Below are 12,265 nucleotides of genomic sequence, written 5' to 3'. Positions count from 1 at the left end.
ATTAAAACGGATACAGTTTTAATCCAACAGGCATTCCTTGCTCCATGTCGTGTTCCAGCCTGACCTGTTCTTCACCTTACTATTTCTGATTATTGTATCTCCTTCCACTTGCTTTCCTGCTGTTGAGGATCCCAACCCCCGCCAATTTAGTTTAAATCCTCTCTTGTAACACAAGCAAACCTGGCTGCCAAGATATGGGACTCCCCGAGTTCAAATGCAACCTGCCCCAGAAAAAATCCCAATGATCTAAAAATCTGAATCTTTGCCCCCTGCACCAATTGTCTAACCACACATTCATCTGTCATATCCTCCTGTTCTTACCCTCACTAGCACGTGGCACTGGAAGTAATCCAGAGATTACCAAGAATTGTGCCCAGGAAATGCTTGAGGTCTTCGTGACAAGATAACGGTGAAGGAACTGGAATATGTACTGAGCAAATGTAGAGTCATTGTAATTAGTTAAAATTTATTTTATTTCTATGATTTGGGTTTTATTACTTATGCTGTTCAAAAAGACCAGTAACTTTGGCTTTGTTTAGTGATGCTGGAATGACTTTTTTTTGTTACCATGTAAAAATGTAGAATAGTATAGTTCAGATGGATACATGTTCACCTGACAAAGAAGCATGGCTCCAAAAGTTTGTAATTCAAATAAACCTGTTGAACTATCACCTGGTGTCATGCAACTTCTTACTTTTGCCCGAAACGTTGATTTTCCTGTTCCTCGGATGCTGCCTGACCTGCTGCGCTTTTCCAGCACCACTCTAATCTAGGCTCTGGTTTCCAGCATCTACAGTCCTTGTTTTTACCAACTTCTTACTTTGCCTACCCCAGTCCAACAACAGCACCTCCACATCAGAAAAAAAATCCTCATTGCAGTCCGAAGTAGTTTCCTTTTTATAGTGTTTTGCTTGTGCCCCTTTAAAAGTGGGCACTTTTATTAAAAGTAATTGGTTTGATGCTACTGGGGTGTGCGGTGGGAGGTGTGGTCATGGTCAAGGGGGCAGTAGGAGGAGGTGTCCGCGAGCTGGCGTTTAGCCTCAGCGGTGTAAAGGTCGGTGCGCCAGTAGGAGGAGGTGTCCGCGATTCCTAAAGAAGGGCTCATGCCCGAAACGTCGACACTCCTCCTTGGATGCTGCCTGACCTGCTGCGCTTTTCCAGCAACACATTTTCAGCCTTGATGCAACTGGGGCAGCCAGTGTCCCAATTGTCCCAAAGAGCCTGAATAGTGCCCCAGTTCATCCAGAGAAAATCATTCATCACTGATCAACTTTCCTTGTGTCACGAGTACAATTGTCTTAGGCAGGTTCAAGCTGACTTTCAGAAAAGAATGGAAGTTTTTATAAGGGTTGGGGAGAAAGGCGTGCAGTCAGATCTGACCATGAAGAATCAAAGAGAGTGCCCCAGGGCCGTGACCATTTTAGCCAATCAGAGCGCGGCACAGATTGTCTCCGAAGAGCAGCGGCGAGGTCACCGAGAGGCATTGTGGGAGTTTACAGATCAGTCACCAAGATGTCAGCCTACATGAGGCTGGGCTCCATCTCCCGCTGGTTTAATGGAGGCAGATCAGGCTATCGACTATTCGATACGGTCACGAGCTCTGCTCCAGCCGGGCGGAACGGCGTTGCTTCCTCAACAAAGCGGTTCCATTCGGTTGCCTGTGTGGGATGGCGGGGCTGCGGTCAGCGCAGAACGGTAACGAGGGTGGCAGGAACGGTATGCTGCAATGGCGAGAAATCCAGTCTCCCACCGCAACTTAACCCCCGATTGCAGCAAACCCGCACCTTCCAGGACTTCAGTGAGAAGAGCAGTGGTGGTTCGGTTAACTCGGGGGATGATGGTGTGGAAGATGGGTCTGGGGATGGTGGAGGTGGTGAAGGGGCTGCGGGTATGCCCCCTTCCATGACTGCGCTCTCCCCGATGATCGTGCCGGATGTCTTTCCCAATGTCCCCTTGATCGCCGTCAGTAGGAACCCCGTGTTCCCCAGATTTATTAAAATAATTGAGGTAAGAATCCCGTGGAGTCTTTGTGCACTTGCTGATAGATGGGAAACGTCACGAACGTGAACACTAAATACGAACATTCACATGCGTGGATTTAAAGGGGAAACTTAATTCCAAACTATTTATACCGCCCAAGGTTGTTTTCATTGCAAATTTGAGACTTAAGAGCAACTTTACTTTGATTATTCTAGGCAACAATTTGAATAATGTACATTTAATGACGCCATTTAACCACTTTGTGTCGCAAATGTACCTTAACGCTCGCCTCTAAACTGGCGATCCCAAACGCAGGCTGGGTGACTGCTTTGCGCAATATCTCTCTGACTACTGACCTGTTGCTCTCTTGCTATCAGTTCTATCTTAGGTCTGCTTCTGTACTCCAGCAAGCTGGAGGAACAACGCCTTAGTTTCTGCTTTGGGGCTTTACAGCCTTTAGGCCTCAGCATGGCTTTGAGTAATTTCAGAGCATGAATACTGCCCTCCATTTTTTTTATTTCATCCACCCCAAGGGTTGTTTGCATGCATTTGAGCTAATCAAAGCTAACCTATTTTTGACTGTTCATACCTGCCATTATGACCTATTTTCCTCCATATGCCTCCTTTACTACTTTAAAACACCTTTTATTATTTGCTTTGTTCGCCCTCACCATCAGTTTAACCAGTTCCTCACCTCTCATTTGTTAGCAACAGTAAACCATTATTTTCCAATAGCGTTCAGTTCTGAAGAAGAATAATGTCACACTCTCAAACTTTGTTTCTCTCAGCAGATGCCGCCAGACTTACTTGCATTTCTCCAGCTCTTTTCATTCTTATTTGAGGAATTCTGTTCACTGCATCTTACAGACAAAGCAAATTGTCATTTGAGACACAAAGTAAACATGATCATAGGTATTGTGGTGTTGCATGTTGGAGTGATTGGGAGTTGATCAGAAATGATTTGACTAGTTACAGCTGCAAATATGTAGAGATGCACAACACAGAAACAGACCCTTTGGTCCAACACATCCATGCTGACCAGATATCCTAAATTAATCTCGTCCCACTTGCCAGCACTTGGCCCATTTCTCTCTTAAACTCTTCCCGTTCACATATTCATTCAGATGCCTTTTAAATGTTGTAATTGTACCAGCATCCACTACTTCCTCTGGCAGCTCATTCCATGCAGGCACCACCCTCTGTGTGGAAAAAGTTGTCCTTTCGATCCCTTTTAAGTCTGTCCCTTCTCGTCCTAAACCTATGCCCTCAAGTTCTGAAATCCCCCAACATAAGGAAAAGACATTGTCTGTTCTCCCAATCTGTGCTCCCCTAGATTCCACAAACATCTATAAGGTCACCCCGGAAGGATGTTGTGAAACTTGAAAGGGTTCAGAAACGATTTAAGGATGTTGCTATGGTTGAAGGGTTTGTACTATAAGGAGAGGCTGAATAGACTGGAACTGTTTTCCCATGGGAGTGTCGGAGGTTGAGGGGTGACCTTACAGAAGTTCACAAAACAATGAGGATCACGGACAGGGCAAACAGACGAGGATTTCTCGCTGGAATGGAGGAGTCCAGAACAAAAGGGCTTGCTAACCAGTCTATTATGTGGAACATTGTCAAAAGCCTTACTGAAGTCCATATAGATCATGTCCATCGCTCTGCCCTCATCAAGCCTCTTTGTTACTACTTCAAAAAAACTCAATCAAACTCATGAGACATGATTCCCCATGCTATTGGAATAATACTTCACTATCCTGTTAAAAATAGTCTGTTGTAGTAGTCCGAACTCCAAAGCAGCAGTAAAATGCAGAACTCTTGAATATGAAGAGCCAATCTTCTTGAAGGCCACATACTTTCCAGTCTGGATCGCTGAGTCAAACAGTATTTTTCTTGATCCATTTGCTAGTGCTGTTTGTCAGATAGCTAGAAAAGGGCAGCCAGTCTGGTTGCATAAACAGTGGAAATTTCCTTTTTGCTGATTATTACTCTTTTACTAGAACCTTGAGAATGCAAGTGAGTTATGGTCAACCTTGTAAATAGATAATTTATCTGATCATAAAATCTATCTTGTTCTAAAAAAAATTTCTGTCATCTAAGATCAACAGTCCTGTATTCCTGATTCAAAATTAGCGTACCAACTGAGCATAAAAGTTAATTGTGCTTTCCATTTAATTGTAAGACAATAAACTTGAGAAAAAAAATAACTTGAATAAAATTGGTTTGAATTAATAGTGAATTGCTTAAGTTTACCCTTAGAATACTAAATAAAAACTGAAATAACTGTGGATGCTGTAAATCAGAAACAAAAACAGAATTTGCTGGAAAAACTTAGCAGGCATGGCAGCATTTGTGAGTTAAGATCTCAGGTCCCGTGACCCTTAGAAGCTTTTCCAGTAATTTCATTTTTTGATAGTTTTAGAATACCTTGTATACGTTCAAGATAGTTCTGCAAATAAATACATAACACTTTTTGCAACTGTTATGCAAACTAGATAGATACTGGGTTCAATCTCTGAGTAAACTGCTTTCACTGTTCCACGGTTAAGTGTGATCTTACTAACTGTTCAAGTGTGGCGATGACAGAATTATGATACCTCCTGTGGGAGAATAGCCTTTCAACTTGGGTGATGTGAAGATGATCTACTAAATGGAACTACTTGAAAGTGCTGAGCACTGATGTAGCCATCCCACAATATATATTCTGTGTATACACGCACACAGTATATCCTCCCATGTACAGTGATGAATGATCCTTAAGGCTAAATATGAGAAAAGCATGTTGCTATTCTGCTTTGATGTAAAAATTCACATCTTAACTACTAAAAGTTTAATAAATACCAGTAACTGCACAAATCTGAATGTTTTATCCCTTTGCATAGGTAAAGAATAAAAAGTTAATGGAACTACTTCGAAGAAAAATACGTTTGGCTCAACCATATGCAGGAGTGTTTCTTAAAAAAGATGACAAGTAAGCAATATTTAGGCTTTTAGTGATTTGTCCTAACATCTAACTATCTGCGTAGACATTGTATGGCACATCACAGTTTATAGAATATGTGTTAGTGAAGCAGCATTGCACTGGTTGTGCATAAAGAATAGTTAGAGTATACAAACGCTGAAACTTATAGGGGGAGAAAAAAGAGGAATTAATTTTAAGTTAATAGCTTTCAAAGTACATAGCCCCTTTCTGTGTTTATGATTCCAAGACTCCTAGAAAGGCCTAAGAGATAGAAAATAGATCATTGCAGCAGTATAGGACAATAAATAGTGCACTTGGAAGTTTAGACCACTAAATCCTGAACAGGGATGTCACCAGTTGGTTGGTCTACAAAAAAATACTCTACCTGATCATGGCCATTTAAATCTATCTTGTGCAAAGGCTTCTATGTCTTTAACTAAAATGAACAGACTTTTCCTGTTCTATTATTTCCTATTTAAACTCAGCTTATAGCTCTCCTTGTACAATGGTTATTACAACATTTAATATATAGTAAATGACAAATTTTCAATTAGTGTTTTCTGCTTTTTTGGCTCCCCTGATGGCCCAGTAACCAGTGAGTATCCTCGCAGAGTTTTAAAGAGCCCATGTTTTCTCCTTGTTCTGTGTTGCTGACATCGGTACTGAGTTGCAGTAACTGACTTAGATGAGGCTGAGGAATAAATTTGTAGGCTTTTGTTCCTGACCTTCATAGTTTCTTGATAGAAGGTTCACCATCTGTAGGTTAGGGACATAACTGAAATTGGTTTTGATACCAACCTTGCCTCTCCTTTCCCCTAACTTCCTAAACTCTACAGGAGCCAATAAAAATTTGTTAGCACTTAGTGTCCGGCTCACGTGCAGATTGATTCCTTGTTGACTATCATCTATTAAGAAGCAAGTTTAGTTCTGTGATTTTCTTGAGAGCGATAGGTAAAGGTCTCCTCTATTCACTGGACTAGTTTACTGAAATCACAGCTAAAAGCCACCAAAAAGCTAATTCAAGACAGGAAGGAAGAAAATTGTAAAAGTAAAGGAAAATGTGGCCAGTAATACTGTCCCTACTTCTGGATCTGGAGGCCTGAGTTAAAATCCCACCTGTTCCAGAGGTGTGTAAGAAAATCCAATAGGTTGATTAGAAGAATAGGAAAATATTATGACTTCAGTCTCACTTAATTCAGACTGCACCTCTTAGATGAAATTGACTTACAATCAGTCTTAATTGAAGAAGAGAAATTAACTTTTTTAAATGGGATACAGTGAATGATTTGTTTTGGAACCACTCTGAATTCTCCTGCCTTTTGGTCTGCAAGGATACTATAATGCAAAGAAATGTAATGTTATCTTTTTCTCTGTGAACTCACACAGCAATGAATCTGATGCAGTTGAAAGCTTGGATGAGATTTACCAGATAGGAACATTCGTCCAGATCCATGAGATGCAAGATTTAGGTGACAGATTGCGCATGATTGTAATGGGACACAGAAGGTAAGTTGGACATCAGATTGAGTTACTTGATTTCTAATTAACCAATAAACTGAGTTTGTTTTTTACAGTTTTGTTGCACGAAATGACATACCTTAAATGATCATGAAGTATGAATTGTCAATGTGGAAAAATTATAAATTTTAAAAACTAGTTAATTACAGGTGTGTTAATTTGGACCCAATCAATAACAGTTAGGATTCAACTAACATTCTATCTCCAACCAAGTTTGCTCAGTTGCTTGAGTAGACAGTGAAGTAAGTAGAAGTATTAGTGTAAATTGCATTATGCTCTCCAAATTAGATTACCTACAGTGTGGAAACAGGCCCTTCGGCCCAACAAGTCCACACCAACCCGCCGAAGCGCAACCCACCCATACCCCTACACTTACCCCTTCACCTAACACTATGGGCAATTTAGCATGGCCAATTCACCTGACCCGCACATCTTTGGACTGTGGGAGGAAACCGGAGAACCCGGAGGAAATCCACGCAGACACGGGGAGAATGTGCAAACTCCACACAGTCAGTCGCCTGAGCCGGGAATTGAACTCAGGTCTCTGGCGCTGTGAGGCAACAGTGCTAACCACTGTGCCACCGTGCCGCCCACAATCTAAGAACATAATACAACGAGTCAATGTTTAAAGTCACTTTTAACATTGTTTTCCTCTAACATAATTATGTTATTAGAACTAGAAACCTCTGTGCATTGCTGTTACAGCAGGACCTTACCTGACCAGGTTGGCACAATTTGATAGCAACCCCTCTCTCTCAAACTTGTTGACACTCCAGAGCATGTGATTTGCAGTCTGTCTTCATGCTACAGTGCTGTCTGAGGCCACAGGACCTGCCTGGACACAGTGGTGCTGGATCACAGGCTGCTAACCGATGCTAAGCTCAATAGAAACCCTAGCTGTCAAGTTTTACTGGGCACAAGCTGACATTGCCAAGTTCAGCAGCTCCTCAGTACTTCTCTATTCCTGTCACTTATCTTTCCTCTCCTTCTACATACGCACGTGCAGACAAACATCATTCTCTATCATTCTGTCTGCTCCATCCTCTTCGTATCCCCCACCAATTTTCCCATCCTCTTCTTTGTCCTGCACCTGTCCCATTTTCTTTTCTGCCTTTTACCTCTCTTTCCCCTGTTGAAACCCTTAATTTTAAAACTGTTTCCTAAAACCTTCAATTCATTTTCTTCCCTTGATGCTGTCTTAACAATTTTGCTACCTTGTCTGTTTCATTTGCAAGCTCCTTTTTATTTTGGAACATTTTCCCAGTCCTATAGGAATTTTAAGGAAGAAGATGCTGCACCTACAAAATGTCCTAAAACATTTTAAAGTCCAAAAAGTACTGTTGAATATTGAAGATGGGACTTGAATCCACAGCTATGTGACACAGAGGAGCGTGTTGGCATTGAAACAGGGCTGCAGCTTTTAAATTGTTTCTGTTTTTGGTGATTTTTATCAGTTTAAATAATGGACCCAAGATTATTTTTTATTTTGTTCCCTAGAATCCAGTTAACCAGGCAGTTGGAAGTAAATAGTGATGAAATGGTTCCTGCAGAATTTGAGCAAAATCAAGACAAAGCACAGGGGAAACAAAAACATCAGAGAACTGTTGAAGGAGGTAGCCAATCCTCAACAGCGGATACAAGCATTGAGTCGCTTGTTGCTCCGATAGGTGAACTGTTAATGGTAGAGGTGGAAAATGTAGTCCATGAAGACTTTCAAGTCACAGAAGAAGTTAAAGTAAGTTGTAAAAGGGTGATTTTTGTGTGATCCACTTCTTCCCAAAATTATTTTTGTTACTTTAATTTAGCACAGATTCCTATTTCAGTGCTTTTTATTTTTTTCTTCAATATAGAGCAAAGAAAGATCTTGGTACAAGGAAATTAACACTTTTTTTTCCTGGTGTTTCTGAAGTAGTGATGTCTTGTAAGTGAATTGGTAGTAACAAGCAATCTCCAGAATTTTGGACAAATTATGAACAATGCTATTGGGAGGCTTCTAGTGAAATCGTGTGCTTGGCCATTGTAGGTATCAGAGTCCATTTTTATTGCGTGCTTACTTTCTACCTACAAAGCACTGATCACAGGAACTCTGATTTGACCTGTCTTCCCCCACTAGCCCTGAGACACTGCAGACAGATGTAAATGTATGATTATATCCATGGTTGGGATTTTCTTGGTGTGTGTTTCCATGCTGTGCTCTCTCACATAAGTTATTAAATTGTTATGTGCATTGGTTGTTGTCGGTTTCAAAATATAAAATATAAACTTCCTGAAATGAGGAATAGCTGAATAATGTCTGCCTTTTCTTGACAGGCACTTACAGCAGAAATTGTGAAAACAATACGTGACATCATTGCTCTTAATCCACTTTATAGGTAAGTCATATGACATTTGGTGCTTAAACATTTTTAAATCAATAATTTTCTTCCTTTTGAGGTGCACATATTATAATCTAGATGAAGTACAAGTTTCAGGACTCCTCAGTCACTTCAAGAAATGGAGTTAAGTTGAGAAGCAAAATTAGATTAAAAATTTAGGCTTTAAATCTGGCAGTTTGTAGGGGGGAAATGGAGACTGAGGCGGAGACAGCCCCCAGAGCAGAATGAGGAATAAATAGCGTTAGAGCAGCGACAGGGAATCCCTGAAGCTGGGAGGTGAGAGTGAAGGTCGGTTGGGAGTGGGGTGGGTGGAGAGAGGATGGGAGGGGGTAGGGATTTTGTCCTGGGAGTGACTGGCAGTCTGCTGCTCTCCTTCATATCCTTCAGTCCCAAAGCAGCCCCAGGCACGGATGGCCAAGTTGTGTTTGACTTTGGGGGAAACACAAGCTGAAATATATTGTCTAGCGCCTCCTCACCTCTCCCTTACAATCCACCTGGATCCTCTCAATCCTCACTTTGGGAGTCACTGCACAGAACTGAACAGCCTCATCCCTGGTCCCATTCTGGGAAATGTCCCCTTGCACCATCCCTTCGGACATGACACCCTTCCGAAAAGGCAGGCCCAGAATTGGCTGCAGCTTGGTCGGGAGACCAGTGGGAATCCTGTTGGTGTCGTTTCCACCATTTCTGCTGGCTCACTGCTGGTTCAGTCCAGGAAATTCATCCCCAGAGAGATTCAACCCCAAGGGTTTCCATCAAACCAGACACACAACAGCAATTCTCCCTCCGATTGTATCTCCCTATTCTGGAGAGGGGGCAGGGGGAGTGCCTGAGGGGACATGAGCTCTCCATGAGACCCATTCTCCTTCACTTCAATGGGCACCGCATTCTCACCTCACCATCCAATTGTATTCACAGGCTGAAAGAGGATCTAGTGTCATGAGCAAGGACTTGTCAAAGTATCTGATGATACAAAGCTGGGTGGCAGGGTGAAATGTGAGGAGGATGTTAGGAGAATACAGGGTGACCTGGATAAGCTAGGTGAGTGGACAGATACATGGCAAACACAGTTTAATGTGGATAAATGTGTGGTTATCCACTTTGGTAGCAAGAACAGGAAGGCAGATTACTACCTAAAATGGAGTCCAGTTAGGTAAAGGGGCAGTACAATGAGATCTAGGTGTTCTTGTACATCCAGTCAATGAAAGCAAGCATGCAGGTACAGTAGGCAGTGAAGAAAGCTAATAGCATGCTGGCCTTCATAACAAGAGGAATTGAGTATAGAAGCAAAGAGTTCCTTATGCAGCTGTACTGGGCCCTGGTAAGACCGCACCTGGAACATGATGCGCAGTTTGGGTCTCCAAATTTGACGAAAGGCATTCTGGCTATTTAGGGAGTGCAGCGTAGGATCACGTGGCCAATTCCCGGAATGGCGGAACTATCTTATGCTGAAAGATTGGAGTGACTGGGCTTGCATACGCTTGAGTTTAGAAGACTGAGGGGATCTGATTGAGACGTTTAAGATTATTAAAGGAGTGGACACTCTGGAGGCAGGAAGCATGTTTTCGCTGATGGGTGAGTCCCGAACCAGAGGACACAGTTTAAAATAAGGGGTAGGCCACTTAGAACAGAGTTGAGGAGCAACTCCTTCACCCAGAGAGTGGTGGGTGTATGGAATGCTCTGCCCCAGAAGGCTGTGGAGGCCAAGTCTCTGGATACTTGCAAAAAGGAGTTGGATAGAGCTCTTAAGGATAGTGGAATCAAGGGTTATGGGGATAAGGCAGGAACCGGATACTGATTGAGGATGAACAACCATTCTCATAATGAATGGTGGTGCTGGTTCGAAAGGCAGAATGGCCTACTCTTGCAGCTATTATCTATTGACTTGGAGATCAGTGATCACCCAGGATCTCCTCAATGTACCAAAGAGCCAGCATCAGAGCACAGGGCCCAGGACTGCCATTCAGCCCAGGACTACCATTCAGCACAGCAGCCTTTCCCAGTCATGGGCTCAGTTCCCAGGAGGTTAGTGTTGTGGATCCTGCTGGCTCTCCTCCCACTGGACAGGTCCCTGGGAAACATTGCAGCAAACCAGGAGCCCATGGTGGCAGCTGGCTGTGCTCCAGACCCAAAACTAATCCTCCTCATCGGAGTCCTATCACCTTGGAACCAGAACATGTGTACCTCCCTGGAGTGAAATTCAATGCAGTTCTCGGAGCTGGAAGGAGAAGTCCATATTCTAACCCATTCCTTTCTGAAAACCTGGTTTTTGTCACCTGTTCATGAGTCCATATTGTCCACTCACCTTGTGCATCGCTTCAGCAACGGCTCACCATTCCTGCAGCACACTGCCCCAGACATGAGACAAGCTTTTCCCATGGGCGATTGATTAGCAAGGTTAGACCTCATGGAATACAGGGGGAACTAGCCATTTGGATACAGAACTAGCTCAAAGGTAGAAGACAGAGGGTGGTGGTGGAGGGTTGTTTTACAGATTGGAGGCCTGTGACAAGTGGAGTGTCACAAGGATTGGTGCTGGGCCCTCTACTTTTTGTCAATTACATAAACAATTTGGATGCGAGCATAAAAGGTACAGTTAGTAAGTTTGCGGATGACACCAAAGTTGGAGTTGTGGTGGACAGCGAAGAGGATTACCTCGGATTACAGCAGGATCTGGATCAGATGGGCCAATAGGTTGAGAAGTGGGAGATGGAGTTTAAGTCAGTTAAATGCGAGGTGCTGCATTTTGGGAAAGCAAATCTTAGCAGGACTTATTCACTTAATGGTAAGGTCTTAGGGAGTGTTGCTGAACCAAGAGACCTTGGAATGCAGGTTCATAGCTCCTTGAAAGTGAAGTCACAAGTGGATAGGATAGTGAAGGCGTTTGGTATGCTTTCCTTTATTGGTCAGAGTATTGAATACAGGAGTTGGGAGGTCATGTTGTGGCTGTACAGGACTTTGGTTAGGCCACTGTTGGAATATTGCGTGCAATTCTCGTGTCCTTCCTATCAGAAAGATGTTGTGAAACTTGAAAGGGTTCAGAAAAGATTTACAAGGATGTTGCCAGGGTTGGAGGATCTGAGCTACAGGGAGAGGCTGAACAGGCTGGAGCTGTTTTCCCTGGAGCGTTGGAGGCTGTGGTTTACACAATCATGAGGGGCATGGATAGGATAAATAGACCAAGTCTTTTCCCTGGGGTCTGGGAGTCTAGAACTAGAGGGCATAGGTTTAGGGTGAGAAGGGAAAGATATAAAAGACCTAAGGGGCAACTTTTTCACAGAGGGTGGTATGTGTATGGAATGAGTTGCCAGAGGATGTGGTAGAGGCTGGTGCAATTGCAACATTTAAGAGGTATTTGGATGGGTATATGAATAGGAAGGGTTTGGAGCGATATGGGCCGGGTGCTGGAAGGTGGGACTAGATTGGGTTG

General features: G+C 42.9%; 1 protein-coding gene across 1 annotated transcript in view; it reads left to right on the top strand.

The window, feature by feature from the left end:
- The first annotated feature begins 1,509 nt into the window (after window positions 1–1,509).
- The window catches only part of lonp1 (lon peptidase 1, mitochondrial), a 41,798-nt gene continuing 31,042 nt past the window's right edge, over window positions 1,510–12,265 (top strand). Inside the window, exons 1-5 of the mRNA XM_060845887.1 lie at window positions 1,510–2,007; window positions 4,863–4,951; window positions 6,329–6,448; window positions 7,958–8,195; window positions 8,771–8,832. Of these exons, the coding sequence (XP_060701870.1) occupies window positions 1,513–2,007; window positions 4,863–4,951; window positions 6,329–6,448; window positions 7,958–8,195; window positions 8,771–8,832 (1,004 nt within the window). The 5' untranslated portion in view covers window positions 1,510–1,512. The remainder of the gene's footprint in view (window positions 2,008–4,862; window positions 4,952–6,328; window positions 6,449–7,957; window positions 8,196–8,770; window positions 8,833–12,265) is intronic.

Source organism: Hemiscyllium ocellatum, chromosome 28 (genome assembly GCF_020745735.1).
Source record: "Hemiscyllium ocellatum isolate sHemOce1 chromosome 28, sHemOce1.pat.X.cur, whole genome shotgun sequence".
NCBI classification, from domain to species: domain Eukaryota; kingdom Metazoa; phylum Chordata; class Chondrichthyes; order Orectolobiformes; family Hemiscylliidae; genus Hemiscyllium; species Hemiscyllium ocellatum.
Note: the sequence above shows the minus strand (reverse complement) of the source record. Positions and strands in the feature narration are given on the sequence as shown.